The following is a 20901-nucleotide window of genomic DNA, read 5'->3' on the forward strand; positions in this document are numbered from 1 at the left end:
TCATACCCCCACCACCTCCTCCACCAGACCTCATCCAGCCTTTTATATCATAGCATTGTTTACTTCTAAAGGAGAAACACTCTCAAATACTTTGCCCGGCTACCCAAACTCCTTGCTCTGGCCAAACCCTACGCCATGCCCAAGGAAGTTAGTGTCTTTTTGGAGTACTTCCCTTTTAGAATGGAAATCCATTCTAGACCGTCTGATTGGTCCCAGAAACCGTTGGATTGGGCCATCCAGAACACATGTAGATAAAGCGCATTTAGACAATCCGTCCATTGGCTTTGATACTCTGATTGGTTAGAGATGATCCATTCGCTGATGACTTTCTTTTGTCCAACACCCCTCATTTTGACGACATCACAAATGACTTCAACGGTGGCAGTCTCAGACTAAAGTATGTAGGGAACACAGAGCAGCGGAGAAATTTAGTTTGAGTCTTCAGGCAATCAAATACTAGCTTTGAAGAACAGACAATACTCTGTTCCAAGGATGGTATAAACTGCGAGGCTCATCCAGATGAATCCTCAGAACACGGACAGTCTTTTCATTGGATGCACTTTATTTAAACAACGACAGCAATTTGAAAAATAAAATAAAAATATCGACAAAAAAATAAAACAAAAACACAAGAACCTCAAGATTAATGCACATAAGACGTTTTAATGATCACTTAGTGATAACTGGCATGATTAAACAGGGAATGCAAAAAGTACCAGACAGAAATTCTGATTCACATTGTCGGCAATGATGAAGTTGGTGAAGAAGAGGAATGATGGCTGCAGAACTGATCATTTGAATAAGAACTATTAGTTAAGTAGAGTTACCCGTCTGAATTAATTGTTTCAGTAAGGAGAGTTACCCGTCTGAATGCATTGTTTCAGAAAGGAGAGTTACCCGTCTGAATGCATTGTTTCAGAAAGGACAGTTACCCATCTGAATGCATTGTTTCAGAAAGGAGAGTTACCCGTCTGAATGCATTGTTTCAGAAAGGACAGTTACCCGTCTGAATGAATTGTTTCAGTAAGGACAGTTACCCGTCTGAATTAATTGTTTCAGTAAGGAGAGTTACCCGTCTGAATGCATTGTTTCAGAAAGGAGAGTTACCCGTCTGAATGCATTGTTTCAGAAAGGACAGTTACCCATCTGAATGCATTGTTTCAGAAAGGAGAGTTACCCGTCTGAATGCATTGTTTCAGTAAGGACAGTTACCCGTCTGAATGAATTGTTTCAGTAAGGAGAGTTACCCGTCTGAATGCATTGTTTCAGAAAGGACAGTTACCCGTCTGAATGCATTGTTTCAGAAAGGACAGTTACCCGTCTGAATGAATTGTTTCAGTAAGGAGAGTTACCCGTCTGAATGCATTGTTTCAGTAAGGAGAGTTACCCATCTGAATGCATTGTTTCAGTAAGGAGAGTTACCCATCTGAATGCATTGTTTCAGTAAGGAGAGTTACCCATCTGAATGAATTGTTTCAGTAAGGAGAGTTACCCGTCTGAATGAATTGTTTCAGAAAGGACAGTTACCCATCTGAATGCATTGTTTCAGAAAGGACAGTTACCCATCTGAATGCATTGTTTCAGAAAGGACAGTTACCCATCTGAATGCATTGTTTCAGACAGGTTTGATGGAACATTGTGCTTTAGTCAAGAGGCACTGAAAGAAAACAAAACAGGAAATATCGGCCCCTTCCCCATCCAACTCATATCGGCCCCTTCCCCATCCAACTCATATCGGCCCCTTCCCCATCCAACTCATATCGGCCCCTTCCCCATCCAACTCACAAACTACCAAGAAAAACTTAAAGCGGTCAGAATTCATTTGATGCACTCTGTCTAACTGAATCAAACTGCAACAAAAAGTTGATTGATCACATGATCGCATGAGAGAAAGTAGGTATATTCACGAGAGAGTGTGTGTCTGTGTAGTGTGTGTGTGTCTGTAGTGTGTGTCTGTGTAGTGTGTGTCTGTGTAGTGTGTGTGTGTCTGTAGTGTGTGTCTGTGTAGTGTGTGTCTGTGTAGTGTGTGTGTGTGTCTGTGTAGTGTGTGTGTGTGTGTCTGTGTAGTGTGTGTCTGTGTAGTGTGTGTGTGTGTCTGTGTAGTGTGTGTGTGTGTCTGTGTAGTGTGTGTCTATCTGTGTAGTGTGTGTCTGTCTGTGTAGTGTGTGTGTCTATGTGTGTGTCTGTCTGTCTGTCTGTCTGTCTGTCTGTCTGTCTGTCTGTCTGTCTGTCTGTCTGTCTGTCTGTCTGTCTGTCTGTCTGTCTGTCTGTCTGTCTGTCTGTGTAGTGTGTGTGTCTATGTGTGTGTCTGTCTGTCTGTCTGTCTGTCTGTCTGTCTGTCTGTCTGTCTGTCTGTCTGTCTGTCTGTCTGTCTGTCTGTGTAGTGTGTGTATCTGTCTGTGTAGTGTGTGTAATGTGTGTATCTGTCTGTGTAGCGTGTGTCTGTGTAGTGTGTGTGTGTCTATCTTTTCCTGATTGAGTGTTCTGGTTTCAACGTCACACAAAAATAAAGTGTTCACATCGTTCAGGCCAGCAATGGAGTGCCATCCTTTAGGTCTAATTATCCTGATGCCACAGCGTGAGCTGTGATTGTACTCAGTCAGGAGGAGAGGGGGTCATGGTGCCACAGCGTGAACTGGAGGAGTAGAGGGGGATGAGATTGAAAAGAGGAAGAGGGATTGGCACATGACAGGAACATTTGGTTAGATTGTTGACAAGCAACACTCTGCATATGGAGAAGGAGGAGAGAGGAGGTGGAGAAGGAGAGAGTAGGAAGTGGAGGAAGAGGAGGTGGAGAAGGAAGAGGAGAGAGGAGAGGAGGTGAAGAAGGAGAGAGGAGGCAAGAGGAGGTTGAGGAGGAGAGAGGAGGTGGAGGAAGTGGAGGAGAGGAGGAAGAAGTGGAGGAGGAGAGAGGAGGAGGAAGTGGAGGAGGAGAGAGTAGGAGGAAGAGGAGGAGGAGGAGGAAGTGAAGGAGGAGAGAGGTATACTGTGCTTGACCCCCCCCCTTGGGCAGGTTAAACACCAGACTCTGGCTGGTCCCCACCTCTCTCATCAGATTGTGGGACTCATTAGTGTGGAGTGCTACCGCATTGTGTATGTGTGAGCGTGCGTGCGTGTGTGCCTGAGTGTGTGCGCGCCTGCGTCCATGCGCGTCCGTGCGCGTCCGTGCGTGTGTGTGTGTGTGTGTGTGTGTGTGTGTGTATGCATGCATGCACATATACGTCGGGCCAGCCAGTAATGACAGAGGTGGGGCAGTAGCTTTGACTGACAGGTGTAAGTGTGGTGTGGTTGGGTAATAGCCCACTGAGCAATCCCAATAACCCTGCAGGTGAGCTACTTTATTCAGTCACACAAAGACCACATGGCTCTGGATAGCTGCTAATGGCTCCTGATTGATGGACCAATCACACAGCTCAGACCCAAATGGTTTACAGAACCAAAAGGGACAGAGACACAAATGGGCGATAGGCCATTTCTATTCTGCCTCACAAGACCTGAAGGAGAGCTGGGCCAGTAACACAAGACCTGAAGGAGAGCTGGGCCAGTAACACAAGACCTGAAGGAGAGCTGGGCCAGTAACACAAGACCTGAAGGAGAGCTGAGCCAGTAACACAAGACCTGAAGGAGAGCTGGGCCAGTAACACAAGACCTGAAGGAGAGCTGGGCCAGTAACACAAGACCTGAAGGAGAGCTGGGCCAGTAACACAAGACCAGAGGTGAGAACAGCACAGGCAACATGAACATATGATGGGGTATAAGAACGCTCATATTCATATTCCATTTGAAGACTAATTTTACCATGCCTAATGAACATGGACCTTGTCCAAACTGGTCTGTGTGACCAGCTACCCAGCCAACCAGCCAACCAGCCAGCTACCCAGCCAACCAGCCAGCTACCCAGCCAACCAGCCAGCCATCCAGCTACCCAGCTAACCAGCCAGCTACCCAGCCAACCAGCCAACCAGCCAGCTACCCAGCCAACCAGCCAGCTACCCAGCCAGCCAACCAGCCAGCTACCCAGCCAACCAGCCAGCTACCCAGCCAACCAGCCAACCACCCAGCTACCCAGCCAACCAGCCAGCTACCCAGCCAACCATTCAGCCAGCAGCCTTTCCATGTGAATTACTGTGAGTCCCTGTGCGCTGCCTCTTATTAGAAACCTCAGTCATGAGGCTTTAGGGAGGCCTCTAATTGATTGGCTTGGAGAAATGCAGGGCAAGCCACAGTCCCTCTGCGTGTGTGTGTGTGTGTGTGTGTGTGTGTGTGTGTGTGTGTGTGTGTGTGTGTGTGTGTGTGTGTGTGTGTGTGTGTGTGTGTGTGTGTGTGTGTGTGTGTGTGTGTGTGTGTGTGTGTGTGTGTGTGTGTGTGTGTGTGTGTGTGTGTTGTGGCAGGACGTGGAGTGGGAAATGGAGAAGTATGAAAATACTTGTTCTGGGTCAGGGCTTGGTATTCACTCTCTGATGGATGTGACAGTCCTCTATGTGGATGGCGTGTCACTGGATCACATGACATTTGACATACAGAAACAAGATTTAACCCTGATTCATAAAGATTGACAGAATCATGGCGATAAAACACAATGTATTGTATGATTGATTAATGAATTACAGTACAAGACAGGTCATTCAGCTGCCTAGAGACAGACAGGTAAATAATGATTACTCTGTTACTTTGTCTGTGCCCTAAATGCCACCCTATTCCCTCTCTCTGGGATGCATCCTTCGACACAAGTACCCACTCTCAGATAAGGATTTGTACTGAACTGTAGACACACTTGTACATAACACACAGAGTTCAAGCCTGCCGTGTTTTCCAACGGCTCCAAACATGTCAGATTGGTAACATCTGTAACAAAACCTCAGTTTATTCATTGTGTTTTCTTTTACTCTTTGGATTCCAGTCCCGTTTCAGTCCGTCTCTCTTTGGAAAAACCCGTGAGTTGCTTAGACACAACATGGATTTCTACTTTGATAAATGTTACAGTAACTGCTTCTTTTTTGCTTTTTCTTCCGCTCTTGTTCGGCAGTGTGTGTTTCTCATGTCTCAAAAAACGTCTCTCGTTACCAAAACAACCACCAAAGCCAATATTACAAGCATGAAAATAGAAGTAAAAAATAAACAGCTATGACAACAATAACAACAATAACAACCATAACAATAATGATAATGATAATCATGGATAAAGATAGCAATAAATATGGTGGAGAAGTTACATGTGGGTAGGTGTGGTGGAAGGGGACACCAATTATAGAGAGAGAGAATGAGGAAGGGAACGAGGGATGGGGGGGAAAGAGAGAGGAAGAGGGAAGGGGTGGGCTAGCGCACAGAAAGTGGCTGATTGATTGATTGCTGAACCTCCATTCTGTTGTGTCCCTCCCTGTTTCTCTCCACATAGGGAGAGGTTGGGTATGCAGGGGGGACAGAGGACAGAACAGAGTAACTGTTATCCTGAGTGTCCTTGTACACCACTGGGTCCTCATTGTCCTCACAAGGCTGTCCTCTTTTATGTCCTAAACCATGATATGTTCAGCTAGTAGTGTCCTCATAAACCACAGTGGCCATACACACTAGGTTAGTGTGTAATAACTACTGTACAGTGATAGAGAGAATTAACCATATTTAGAGTGGGGGGTAGGGGGCAGGGGTTAGGGGGCAGGGGGTAGGGGCAGGGGTTAGGGGGCAGGGGGTTAGGGGGCAGGGGGTTAGGGGGCAGGGGGCAGGGGGTTAGGGGGTAGGGGTTAGGGGGCAGGGGGTTAGGGGGTAGGGGGGCAGGGGGTTAGGGGGTTAGGGGGTTAGGGGGTAGGGGGGCAGGGGGTTAGGGGGCAGGGGGTAGGGGGCAGGGGTTAGGGGGCAGGGGGTTAGGGGGCAGGGGTTTAGGGGTTAGGGGGCAGGGGGTTAGGGGGCAGGGGGTTAGAGGGATAGTCTGGTCCATCGCATAGGGATGTTGTTGCACCATTGAGGTTTGGCAATGGGAGCTGGATGGGAGGGGCGATTCCAACTTTTTTTTAAATACCATAAGCTTCCATTCTGGACTTAAACCATATGTGTTTATCATTGGTGAATTCCCCCCATACCACTGTTCCTACCTCCACCCAACACCCATCCACTGTCCAACCACCCACTCAAACTGCCAACGGTGTCAAAGACCAAAGACTAGAATGACTAGAGGGGCGGAGAGGGGGAGGATTTGGAGGACAGCTACAGCAGTTATGTGCTGTAGATCTGGAGCTGAGGGACCATAGGAGGAAGGAGGTCTGAGCAGGCCCCCAGTATTCAGTCTATGAGGAAGGAGGTCTGAGCAGGCCCCCAGTATTCAGTCTATGAGTGTCAGTTAGGGGCCTGACTCAAGACCCAACATCGAAATCAGGACAAGTGCTCAGCATGTGGGTGTGGTTGAGACATTAGGGAGAGTAGTCATTGGACAGATCAGATGAGACCCTCTTGGGTAAAGCTGAATTTTGGGATTGGCTCAATTCAAGAGTGGTGTTGATGTGGCGAGTTCCTCTTGTGGACAGGGGTGAGATGTGTGTGTTTGGTTTTCTCTCTGTCTATTGGTTCAGTGAACATACTATTCTATCATATCATATCCCTGTTGCTGAGGTAACAACTTGTATTTTCACTGAAATCCCTCTTTGACGAGCCCTCCTTAGGATCGCTTCTGTCTGTTTATATGTGTGTGTGTGTGTGTGTCAGTGAGTCTCTCATTGTCTCATCTATGCCTCTCTTCCCCTCTCCCAGTGTTTTGTTCCCAATCGCTTCCCCTCGTCTCTCTCTCTCTCTCGTTTGTGTCTCTTTGTCTCTTGTGTCTCTCATGTCTCTCATGTCTCCGCCCATCTCTTCCAGTGTCTCATCTAGTCTCTGGGTCTCTATCTCTGGAAGTCAGCCTGTTCTCTGGGACTGGATGAGGAGCTACTAGGGGGCAGGGAGCTGGCTCGGCCCCCACCCAGACCATGAGAATGCCCCTTGTCCTTGCTCTCCTCCATGGCTCCCATACTGGTCCCTGAAGACTGGCCTGGGGCTGGGGCCAGGGAAGAGGCTGACCCTGCTGCGTTGCTCTCTCTCTCCCCTCCTTCCCTCTCAGTAGTGGGGTACATCTCCTCGTGACCATCCTCACTGGACTCAGGGTCTTCTGAGCTGGAGAGGAGCTCCTCGTCTCTGTATTCGCTGACGTCCACGCCGCCAGCCCCCTCCCCCAGCTCCTTCAGCAGGCCGTGGTGCTTGACATGGTAGCGCTGGTTCTGGAAGAACTTGATGATGGTGTGTTTGGGCAGGTCCAGCTGGGCTGACAGGGTGTGGATGGCTTCCTGGTCGGGGTACAGACCCACGTCTTGGATGAAGCTCTGCAGGATGCCCAGGGCTTCTAGAGAGATCTTAGTGCGCGACCGAGGCTTCTTAGCGACCATGCAAACACCGACTCCTGGGCCGCCCGTGCAGCCACCCCCACCACCACCTCTTTCAACGTTCTGTGACCCTTCCTCGTTACCCTGGGCGGGCACGGGGTCCTCGCGCATGGGGGAGTGGTGCTTCAGGGGCTGTGGGGGTTGCCTGTGCAGCGCCTGGTGAGAAAAACAGTACAACTGATTAGTGGGGATCAGTGACCCCTCATCAAAGCTACAGAGTAGAGAGCCACATGTGTCAGAGGTCTTTCAACAACAAGTTCAACTAGGTAACAACAGCGATGCCCATTGGCTGAGCCATGTTTAACAGCGGTGCTCATTGGCTGAGGCCAGGACAGAGCCAGTCAGTGCTTCATAGCTTAGATACCATCGCAGATGGACAATATTATAGCTACCTTTGACCTATGACCTGGATGTAAGTTTAGCACGTAGTAAAACTACAACCACCTTCTCTGCCATCAATCACGGACCATCATCACTGTTTAACCAGACAGGGCCAGAACATAACCCGCTGAGGTAGAGAGGGACGTGTCTCCAGTCTCCTCTCTGGTTGGAGTTACGCAAATACCCACTGATCATTAACAACACTGGGGGAGATGGGCACTAGAGGAAGGATTAGGTGGTAGACTGGGGGAAGACAGTAAAGAAGAAGAGTGAGGGGGCGGAGGGGTGAGAAGAGGAGCAGAGGAGAGGTCAAGGAGGGTGGGTGAGACAGAGTCAAGGTTAGTAAAGGTGAGAGGTGATTACAGCCAGACCAGGGGAGTCAGTGGGATTAGAGACAGTGTTGTGGTAGAGGAGTGTCAGAGAGCCAGGATGCTACTACATACTGTAGCTCTGTCCCGCTGGTTTCCCAACCCGGGCCCCTGCTCAGTCACTTTGACTCTGCTCTGGAACTCTAAACTAGAAATATGTGGTGCATTAAAATTAAAGGACCCACATAAAGATAATAGCCATTCTCTTTTCTCTCTCCCTCAATAATAACAGGGTATTACTTAAATAATATTGAGGGCAAGCCAGACCATCAAATTGTTCAGATTTCACATGTGGGGGCTGTTTGAGGGTAGCGATTTACAGGAAGAGTGTGGGTTGGGTGATTTACAGGAATAGTATGGATTGGGTGATTTACAGGAAGAGTGTAGGTTGGGTGATTTACAGGAAGAGTGTAGGTTGGATGATTTACAAGAAGAGTGTAGGTTGGGTGATTTACAGGAAGCGTGTAGGTTGGGTGATTTACAGGAAGAGTGTAGATTGGGTGATTTACAGGAAGATTGTAGGTTGGGTGATTTACAGGAAGATTGTAGGTTGGGTGATTTACAGGAAGAGTGTAGGTTGGGTGATTTACAGGAAGAGTGTAGGTTGGGTGATTTACAGGAAGAGTGTAGGTTGGACCACACACTCCTCACACGCACGCAACCCCCCCACAGAGATATTGAAATACTTAATATCTAAATTGATAGTGAAACATCGGGGAGTTACAAGCGCTTCCCTCTTCCACAACCAGGAACAAACACACACTCACAAATAGACACCAGACAGTCATTTCTTTACTCCTCTCACAGACTGATTCACAGACACAGAGGCCTGGTCTCCTTCATGCACTAATGATGATATCTGTGGCAACAGGAGAGAGCCTAGCCAAACACACAAGGGGTATGGGCTCTGGATTAAGGAACCACCAGTCAGCCCAACCACCATTCTCTCATGAAGAGAGTCAGTGCCAAGCCAACATGACTCCAACCCCCAATCCTGCTAAGCGATGAAATCCCCTTCCCTCCCCTCTGTCCTCTATCATTTCACCCTTCCAGTTAAGCTATACCCCTCCAATCCATCAATTTCTGTACCCTCTACCCCTTCATCCCGCCAGCTGAGCCTCTACCCCTCCACCAACCTCTCCGTTAGGATGCTGTAAACATCCGTCACTTTACAGCTACACGGTACTGTAAACTCTGGATGGAAGTTGTTCTCCTCGTGGCATAATTAAATATTCTTCCATTTTCTCTCTTGTTTTTTTCCTTCTTTCAGTTGCGACCGGGGAATGCTGTATTTTAATTATTTACAGCCTGGAATCGAACCAGGGTCTGTAGTGACGCCTCTAGCACTGAGATGCAGTGCCTTAGACCGCTGCGCCACTCGGAAGCTTCTTGTAAGTTCATTGCATTAAAGAAAAAGGTTTCCTTTTTAACACAAATCAAGGCGAATTACAGAGATGCAGAGCTATTAAATAATTATACTGCATGAAATATTCAGACTAAAGCCTTAATGAGGGCTTGTTCTCCTGGGGCCACGGGCAGACCACGGGTGGGGTGTGTGTGTGTGTTTCACTGTGTGTGTGTCTGTGTGTTGATGCTGCATGGGACACTTTTCTGCCACCGGAGACACCATTAACACACAAATAAATATGTAATGACAGAAAATACGTTTTCTGTTGACTTTCTGCATGACTTCACCTTTCACCTTTCACCTTTCCTGTTAATCAGTATATTTTTTCTTCTCCCTCTCTCTCCTGTGTCACCGGGCCTGGGGAGTGGATGAGTCAGTGTGTGTGTGTGTGTGTGTGTGTGTGTGTGTGTGTGTGTGTGTGTGTGTGGGGGGGGGGGGGGGGGGGGGGCTTGTGTGTGGGCTTGTGTGTGTGTGGGACTGAGCCTGTCTTTGTTGCATAGGTGTGTGACTTGAATACTGAGTTGTTTTATAGTACTTGTACAGTAACTGAAATCATGTACGATGTAGCTGCACATGTGTGTGTGGAAATCCTTCCACTTATCTGTAATTAAAGCATTAAGCTGGCTGTGGTTTACCCAGCTGAGAGCTGAACTCAGCCCCTCAAACTGACAATTAGACCATCAGAGGACGCAATAGGTTTATAAAAGTGTTAGCATGTGTAGATGAATGAAACTACATAACGAGACAGAGGGGGGCAGCAGAAAGAATAGTGTGTGTGTCTGTGTGTGTGTCTGTGTGTGTGTCTGTGTGTGTGTCTGTGTGTGTGTCTGTGTGTCAGGGTGTGTCTGTGTGTGTGTCTGTGTGTCAGGGTGTGTCTGTGTGTGTGTCTGTGTGTGTGTCTGTGTGTGTGTCTGTGTGTGTGTCTGTGTGTGTCTGTGTGTGTGTCTGTGTGTGTGTGTGTCTGTGTGTGTCTGTGTGTGTGTGTGTCTGTGTCTGTGAGAGTTTATGTGTGTAGAAAGAAGGGGGCTTGTTGCCAGCTCACTATCTAGTCCAGCACTCGTGGGGTCTCAATCCAAGGTGCAGGCAGCACACAGTACCCACTACCCAGCAGAATTCAATTTAGCAAAAACAATAGAGAAATTATTCATAAGGGCAGGGCCTGCCAAATTAGCAGAGGGACGCACTTACTGCTAAACACATGGAGGTATAAGCAGGGCAGCAGAGTGTGTACTGCTGGGAGGAGAGCCAGCATCATCATAGCACGCACGCACACACACACACACACACACACACACACACACACACACACACACACACACACACACCTGTAGATCTAATGGACAAGCACAAACAGTACATGTCACATGGTACTGTAGATATGGGGTGGCAGGTAGCCTGACCGTAGGTCCAGTAACTGAAAGGTCGCTGGTTTGAATTGAGCCGACTAGGTGAAAAATCTGTTGATGTGCCCTTGAGAAAAGCACCTAACTCTAATTGTTCCTGTAAGTTGACTACAATGTAAATGTATAAAAAGGCTGACATACTGTACACACCCAGATAGTCATACTCACCCTGATCAGCCATGATCAGATACCCAACCAGCCATGATCAGATACCCAACCAGCCATGATCAGATACCCAACCAGCCATGATCAGATACCTAACTAGCCATGATCAGATACCTAACCAGCCATGATCAGATACCCAACCAGCCATGATCAGATACCTAACCAGCCATGATCAGCCATGATCAGATACCTAACCAGCCATGATCAGCCATGATCAGATACCTAACCAGCCATGATCAGATACCAACCAAACCAGCCATGATCAGATACCTAACCAGCCATGATCAGATACCCAACCAGCCATGATCAGATACCTAACCAGCCATGATCAGATACTGTACCTAACCAGCCATGATCAGATACCTAACCAGCCATGATCAGATACCTAACCAGCCATGATCAGATACCTAACCAGCCATGATCAGATACCTAACCAGCCATGATCAGATACCTAACCAGCCATGCTCAGATACCTAACCAGCCATGCTCAGATACCCAACCAGCCATGATCAGATACCTAACCAGCCATGATCAGACATCTGACCAGCCATGATCAGCCATGATTAGATACCCAACCAGCCATGACCAGCCATGCTCAGATACCCAACCAGCCATGATCAGACATCTGACCAGCCATGATCAGCCATGCTCAGATACCTAACCAGCCATGATCAGATACCTAACCAGCCATGATCAGCCATGATCAGATACCCAACCAGCCATGACCAGCCATGCTCAGATACCCAACCAGCCATGATCAGACATCTGACCAGCCATGACCAGCCATGCTCAGATACCTAACCAGCCATGATCAGATACCTAACCAGCCATGCTCAGATACCTAACCAGCCATGCTCAGATACCTAACCAGCCATGATCAGACATCTGACCAGTCATGATCAGATACCCAACCAGCCATGATCAGATACCCAACCAGCCATGATCAGATACCCAACCAGCCATGATCAGATACTCAACCAGCCATGATCAGATACCCAACCAGCCATGATCAGATACTCAACCAGCCATGATCAGATACCCAACCAGCCATGATCAGATACCCAACCAGCCATGATCAGATACCCAACCAGCCATGATCAGATACCTAACCAGCCCTGATCAGCCATTATCAGATACCCAACCAGCCATGATCAGACATCTGATCAGCCATGATCAGACATCTGACCAGCCATGATCAGCCATGCTCAGATACCTAACCAGCCATGATCAGACATCTGACCAGCCATGATCAGATACCCAACCAGCCATGATCAGCCATGCTCAGATACCCAACCAGCCATGATCAGCCATCTGACCAGCCATGATCAGACATCTGACCAGCCATGATCAGCCATGCTCAGATACCCAACCAGCCATGACCAGCCATGCTCAGACACCCAACCAGCCATGATCAGCCATGCTCAGATACCCAACCAGCCATGATCAGCCATGCTCAGATACCTAACCAGCCATGATCAGACATCTGACCAGCCATGATCAGATACCCAACCAGCCATGATCAGCCATGCTCAGATACCCAACCAGCCATGATCAGCCATCTGACCAGCCATGATCAGACATCTGACCAGCCATGATCAGCCATGCTCAGATACCCAACCAGCCATGACCAGCCATGCTCAGATACCCAACCAGCCATGATCAGCCATGCTCAGACATCCGACCAGCCATGATCAGACATGATCATAATTAAAATGTTATAGTGCAGTGGTAAATTCTTAATTCATAACCCTTGAGTCCTTTTGTTTTTGGTCAGCGGTTGTCTGGGGTTGTATGTGGTTGTGTGAGGTTGTGTGTGGTTGTCTGGGGTTGTATGTGGTTGTGTGAGGTTGTGTGTGGTTGTCTGGGGGTGTCTGGGGGTGTCTGGGGGTGTGTGGGGTTGTGTGGGGTTGTGGGGGGTTGTGTGGGGGTGTGTGGGGTTGTGTGGAGTTGTGTGGGGGTGTCTGGGGTTGTGTGGGGGTGTGTGGGGGTGTCTGGGGGAGAATAGTATTCACATAATGTGCTGTCTATAGTGTACAGTGAGTGTATTTGTGTGTGTATAGTGCACAGTGAGTGTATTTGTGTGTCTATAGTGTACAGTGAGTGTATTTGAGTGTCTATAGTGTACAGTGAGTGTATTTGTGTGTCTATAGTGTACAGTGAGTGTATTTGTGTGTGTGTATAGTGTACAGTGAGTGTATTTGTGTGTGTGAGTGACTGAGCTGTGTAGCAGCTGGGACACGTGTGGTCTGTCTGTGGTGACAGGCAGAGAGGCGGGATGGTGTGTGTGTGTGTGTGTGTGTGTGTGTGTCTGTGTGTGTGTGTGTGTGTGTGTGTGTGTGTGTGTGTGTGTGTGTGTGTGTGTGTGTGTGTGTGTGTGTGTGTGTGGGTCACGTGTTCTGTGTTGGATGTATCATAGTGATATAGACACACTGTGGTGGGTAGTCTCACCTTGACAATTGACGTGTCTGGGTGTGTCCCCATCCTTCCCCCTGTCCCCTTACCCCCTCCTAACGGGGTATTTCCTCCCCACAACACAATGCAACAACAGTCTGTTTACTCCCCTGTGGAGATGACTGGATCCTCACTGATAATATCTTTATATGATATTAACATGTTCATTTATGTTATGGTCACTGGAGAGGCAGGTAGCCTAGTGGTTGAGTACATTGGGCCATTAAGCAAAAGGTCACTGGTTTGAATCCCTGAGCTGGGAAGGTGGGAACATCTGCGTTCTACCCTCTGATTCAGAGGGGTTGGGTTAAATGCGGAAGACACATTTCAGTTGAAGACATTCAGTTGTACAACTGACTAGGTATCCCCCTTTCAATATTGTAGTTATCACTGTGAAATATGAATTATAACTAAGAATAAATCAATCAAAATGAGAGGAGGAATGGGGGGGGGGGGAGAAACCTGGCCTTCGTACCTTTGTCCACATGGTAATCCTGATAATACTGTGTGACCACAGAATAGTCGTGTGTGTGTGTTCAGTTTTAATGCATAATGCATGTGTGTCCTCAGTGATTTCCATCCAATAACGACCCTGGCTGGCATTGGAGAAAGGCCATTTAATATGCAAGACCATTTCTTCATGTGCTCTAAACAGTGTTTGTTGAGGGTGGGGGTTGAGGGGTGGGGTTGAGGGGTGGGATTGCGGGGTGGGGTTGAGGGGTGGGGTTGAGGGTTGACGGTGGGGGTTAGGGTGGGGTTGAGGGGTGGGGTTTAAGGGTGCGGTTAAGGGGTGAGATTGCGGGGTGGGGTTGAGGGGTGGGGTTGACGGTGGGGGTTTGGGTTAGGGTGGGGTTGAGGGGTGGGGGTTGAGGGTGGAGTTAAGGGGTGAGATTGAGGGGAGGGGTGGGGTTGAGGGGTGGGGGTTTAGGGTGGGGTTGAGGGGTGGGGGTTTAGGGTGGGGGTTTAGGGTGGGGTTGAGGGGTGGGTGTTGAGGTTGAGGGGTGGGGGGTTAGGGTGGGGTTGAGTGGTGGGGTTGATGGGTGAGGGTTAAGGGTGGGGTTGAGGGGGGGGTTAAGGGTGGGGTTGAGAGGGGGTTAAGGGTGGGGTTCAGGTGGGGTTAAGGGTGGGATGGAAGGGGGTGTTAAGGGTGGGATGAAGGGGGTGTTAAAGGTGGGATGAAGGGGGGGGTTAAGGGTGGGGTTGAAGGGGGGGTTAAGGGTGGGGTTGAGAGATATGCAGGACAGGTATCACATGTAATTTCCCAGCAGTATGAGAGATCTCCAGTGTCGATCAGTTCTTCCCCAGGTTGGTATTTGGGGCAGATACACACTGACGGTCTGATACAACAGCCTGGGGAAGAGGGTCATGACCTCTGACCGACCCCAGCCACATCACAAGGACAGAAGGAGGTAGAAAGGTATTCCATCCAATAATGACTCTGGCTGGCATTGAGAAAGTAAATTTAATCAGCAAGGCTGGACTACTGTACTTCTGTGTATGATGCTATATGCATAGGTGTCTAAACATCTTTTTGGTATGGATCATTATTTGTGGATCCCTGTTGTTATGAATATGTGACTGGGGTCTCTGTTCTCTACCCCACATTGATGTTGTCTCATATGTATCGATTGTATTATCTTTCCTGCTCAAATAATATCTTATTTTAAATTGTTTTAATAAAAATAAATTGTGCTGTGCTGTATAAAACTCTGTACTCACATAGAGATGGACAGTGCATACCCATAGTACTAAGGTTAGTATGCAGGCTAGGTTCATCTGATCCATAGCACTAAGGTTAGTATGCAGGCTAGGTTCATCTGATCCATAGTACTAAGGTTAGTATGCAGGCTAGGTTCATCTGATCCATAGCACTAAGGTTAGTATGCAGGCTAGGTTCATCTGATCCTAGATGGGCTGGTCTCACCTGTGGGTCTTGGGGCAGGTGTAGTACAGTGTGGACTCTCTCACTGTGGTGGTGCCTTGACTCCTCTTCATACACCATGTCCCTCTCTGTCTGGGACAGGGTCAGGAACCTCCGGATGGTGCACAGGTTCTCCCACAGAGTACGGTTCTCTGGGCTAGGGTTCTCCTTCCACCGCAGCAACTCACACAGCCAGCCCTGAGATAGGGAGGGAGGAAGGGAGGGAGGGAGGGAGGGAGGGAGGGAGGGAGGGAGGGAGGGAGGGAGGGAGGGAGGGAGGGAGGGAGGGGGAGACGGAGAAGATTTGATTATCTCTGCTAGAATGGGCCAGTCTGACACCAGCTGTTGTGTGCATCCAGACTCTACCAGCATGCAGTGTTAATAACCTGATCAGGTCTCCACCTCTCTCATCATCCCTCTCTCCTCTCAGCTGCAGCAGATGGGTGCAGTGAGCCATGAACCCCAGCCCAGCCTAGCCCAGCCAGCCCTGGACCCCCCGACCCCTGAACCTGGGAGACACAGACTTCATGTGCTCTAAACAGTGTGTCTGTCTGTCTGTCTGTCAACTCACAAACTACCAAGAAAAACTTAAAGCGGTCAGAATTCATTTGATGCACTCTGTCTAACTGAATCAAACTGCAACAAAACGTTGATTGATCACATGATCGCATGAGAGAGAGTAGGTCTATTCACGAGAGAGTGTGTGTCTGCCTGTTTAGTGTGTGTCTGTGTAGTGTGTGTCTGTGTAGTGTGTGTCTGTGTAGTGTGTGTGTGTCTGTGTAGTATGTGTGTGTCTGTGTAGTGTGTCTGTGTAGTGTGTAGTGTGTAGTCTGTCTGTCTGTCTGTCTGTCTGTCTGTCTGTCTGTCTGTCTGTCTGTCTGTCTGTCTGTCTGTCTGTCTGTCTGTCTGTCTGTCTGTCTGTCTGTCTGTCTGTCTGTCTGTCTGTCTGTCTGTCTGTCTGTCTGTCTGTCTGTCTGTCTGTCTGTCTGTCTGTCTGGTATTGCTTATCTGCTGCTGTGGAAGTTAACTGACAGTCTGACACAACAGCCTGGGGAAGAAGGTAATCCCACCCACATCACAGGGACAGGAGGAGGTAGAGAAACTACCCATAACCACCTGACAAGGGCCAGATATGTTTCCATTCCCTTAATGGTTAAGGTTAGGATTTGGAGTTGGGTAATGGGATCCTAGATGTTAAGGGCCACTTCTACCTCAAGCAGAGGGACACACTATGGCACAATAGATTGGGAACATTGTAGCAGGATAGGAACAATGTCATGGGTCAAACAGGCCTCTCACCTGGCTCTTGTTGGCAGCCACCTTGGCGAACAGCGCCTGAGACACCTTGGCCCTCTTCATCTCCTGCTGGATCTCATCATAGATACCTGATGTGATGTTGACCAGAGACTCCAGCTTCAGGGGCAGGTCTGGGTTGGGGCCTGGTGGCTTGGGCTGGAGGGGAGGAGGGATAGGGACCGGGGAGAGAGGGTCCACAGAGAAAACAGTTATCTAACCATGAGTTACCAGAGCTTGCCTGCGTGGGTAACACTGCCAACTCCAGTCCACATGTTGCCACACCAAGGACCAAAGGTTTTAACTAAGCATGATGGGTAATCTGTTGATGATCAGTTTACGATTGTTTTTTTTTACACACATTATACACATAGATATACACGTTTCTGACATGGAGAATAATGTATACAGATTAAAAGTCATTAAGTCATTCTCTCTCCTCTCCTTTGTACTCTAATCTATGTTTGAATTACACTGTATTTAATCTCATTATGTTCTCTTCGAAGACTTTGAAGTTATCTGTGCAGGTCCAGACTAGTAATCTGGCGTTCCCAAGTATAAACTATGGCATCAAGATAAATATGTACAGACATAATAATGATGATGCCGAACAGAGAGAATGCGTGTTTGCCCTGGTATGGCATCATAGTATGTTATCTGTGATGGTCCTATAAGGCTGTGTGGGGTTGGTAAGTATAACAAAACCAAGTGTCCCTCTCTCTAGCACACATTACTATGACAACAGGTTAAAGGCTGTTTATTTAGTGTAAACATGTAAAGAGAGGTACAGAACTCTTTCTTTAGAGTCAGTACTCAATTACCAAAATATACTGTGTTTACCGTAGCTACAACAGGAAGTAGCGACAGTCGTGTACTTTGGGACTACTCCTTTGATTCCACAGTACCATGCAAGCTAAACAAATCATAGCCAGTATTTGACATAAGTAATTCAGCCATTTCTGACCAAAAGTAATTCCGTATGAGGTACATTCTGTGAGCGAGTCAAAAGCGATTGTGGATGAATACACGGCTCACCACAGAGGCTTTTGTCTTGTTCTTCCAGATAGCAGCCCAGGCATCAGGAGTGAGCTGTTCGTCCAGACCTCTCTCCCACACCTTCTGCATGAGGTGGTATGGGACATGGTTAGTCACGGTCGGTCTAAATAGATCCTGTCAAACGTTTACACATGTTACCACTTCTTCAGCCACAACTACAACATACATAGAAACAATCAATGGAAAGTATTTTAATGTATTTAAGTGCCTTTACTCAAGCTATGGTTAGATACAGATAGATCAGAGTGTTTAGTACTATACCCTTTCCATTTTCTAACCTTGACTTGAGAGACCCTCTGGTGTAGAACACAGACACACCAACCAATACTAACATCACAGACACATCAATACTAACACCACAGACACACCAACCAATACTAACATCACAGACACTCCAACCAATACTATCACAGACACATCAACCAATACTAACACCACAGACACACCAACCAATACTAACACCACAGACACACCAACCAATACTAACATCACAGACACTCCAACCAATACTAACATCACAGACACATCAATACTAACACCACAGACACACCAACCAATACTAACATCACAGACACACCAACCAATACTAACATCACAGACACATCAATACTAACACCACAGACACACCAACCAATACTAACATCACAGACACTCCAACCAATACTAACATCACAGACACACCACCCCTAATATCACAGACACACCAACCAATACTAACATCACAGACACACCAACCAATACTAACACCACAGACACACCAATACAACATCACAGACACACCAACCAATACTAACATCACAGACACACCACCCCTAATATCACAGACACACCAACCAATACTAACATCACAGACACACCAACCAATACTAACATCACAGACACACCAATACTAACATCACCGACACACCAACCAAAACTAACATCACAGACACACCAACCAATAATAACATCACAGACACACCAACCAATACTAACATCACAGACACACCAACACTAACACCACAGACACACCAAAACTAACATCACAGACACACCAACCAATAATAACATCACAGACACACCAACCAATACTAACATCACAGACACACCAACACTAACATCACAGACACACCAATACTAACATCACAGACACACCAACCAATACTAACATCACAGACACACCAACCAATACTAACATCACAGACACACCACCCCTAATATCACAGACACACCAACCAATACTAACATCACAGACACACCAATACTAACATCACCGACACACCAACCAAAACTAACATCACAGACACACCAACCAATAATAACATCACAGACACACCAACCAATACTAACATCACAGACACATCAACACTAACACCACAGACACACCAATACAACATCACAGACACACCAACCAATACTAACATCACAGACACACCAATACTAACATCACAGACACACCAACCAATACTAACATCACAGACACACCAACCAATACTAACATTACAGACACATCAATACTAACACCACAGACACACCAATACAACATCACAGACACACCAACCAATACTAACATCACAGACACACCAATACTAACATCACAGACACTCCAACCAATACTAACATCACAGACACACCACCCCTAATATCACAGACACACCAACCAATACTAACATCACAGACACACCAACCAATACTAACACCACAGACACACCAATACAACATCACAGACACACCAACCAATACTAACATCACAGACACACCACCCCTAATATCACAGACACACCAACCAATACTAACATCACAGACACACCAACCAATACTAACATCACAGACACACCAATACAACATCACAGACACACCAATACTAACATCACAGACACACCAATACTAACATCACCGACACACCAACCAAAACTAACATCACAGACACACCAACCAATAATAACATCACAGACACACCAACCAATACTAACATCACAGACACACTAACACTAACACCACAGACACACCAATACAACATCACAGACACACCAACCAATACTAACATCACAGACACACCAATACTAACATCACAGACACACCAACCAATACTAACATCACAGACACACCAACCAATACTAACATCACAGACACACCAATACAACATCACAGACACACCAATACTAACATCACAGACACACCAATACTAACATCACAGACACACCAACCAATACTAACATCACAGACACACCAACCAATACTAACATCACAGACACACCAACACTAACACCACAGACACACCAACCAATACTAACATCACAGACACACCAACCAATACTAACATCACAGACACACCAATACTAACATCACAGACACACCAACCAATACTAACATCACAGACACACCAACCAATACTAACATTACAGACACATCAATACTAACACCACAGACACACCAATACAACATCACAGACACACCAACCAATACTAACATCACAGACACACCAATACTAACATCACAGACACTCCAACCAATACTAACATCACAGACACACCACCCCTAATATCACAGACACACCAACCAATACTAACATCACAGACACACCAACCAATACTAACACCACAGACACACCAATACAACATCACAGACACACCAACCAATACTAACATCACAGACACACCACCCCTAATATCACAGACACACCAACCAATACTAACATCACAGACACACCAACCAATACTAACATCACAGACACACCAATACAACATCACAGACACACCAATACTAACATCACAGACACACCAATACTAACATCACCGACACACCAACCAAAACTAACATCACAGACACACCAACCAATAATAACATCACAGACACACCAACCAATACTAACATCACAGACACACTAACACTAACACCACAGACACACCAATACAACATCACAGACACACCAACCAATACTAACATCACAGACACACCAATACTAACATCACAGACACACCAACCAATACTAACATCACAGACACACCAACCAATACTAACATCACAGACACACCAATACAACATCACAGACACACCAATACTAACATCACAGACA

General features: G+C 47.2%; 1 protein-coding gene across 6 annotated transcripts in view; it reads right to left on the reverse strand.

The window, feature by feature from the left end:
• Window positions 1-6800: 6800 nt before the first annotated feature.
• The window catches only part of LOC110502144 (DNA-binding protein SATB2), a 74567-nt gene continuing 60466 nt past the window's right edge, over window positions 6801-20901 (reverse strand). The window contains exons 10-13 of one of the 6 annotated variants that reach the window (XM_036959272.2): window positions 17826-17909; window positions 16797-16949; window positions 15501-15695; window positions 6801-7556 (exon numbers count right to left, since the gene is read on the reverse strand). In XM_036959272.2, coding sequence (XP_036815167.2) covers window positions 6867-7556; window positions 15501-15695; window positions 16797-16949; window positions 17826-17909 — 1122 coding nt within the window. In that variant the 3' untranslated portion in view covers window positions 6801-6866. Of the gene's footprint in view, window positions 7578-15500; window positions 15696-16796; window positions 16950-17825; window positions 17961-20901 lie in introns of all 6 variants that reach the window. The other 5 variants (XM_036959271.2, XM_036959270.2, XM_036959269.2 and 2 more) reach the window with 5 other exon arrangements.

The sequence above is a fragment of the Oncorhynchus mykiss genome, chromosome 22, assembly GCF_057628025.1.
Source record: "Oncorhynchus mykiss isolate SJ-2025 chromosome 22, ASM5762802v1, whole genome shotgun sequence".
NCBI classification, from domain to species: Eukaryota; Metazoa; Chordata; class Actinopteri; order Salmoniformes; family Salmonidae; genus Oncorhynchus; species Oncorhynchus mykiss.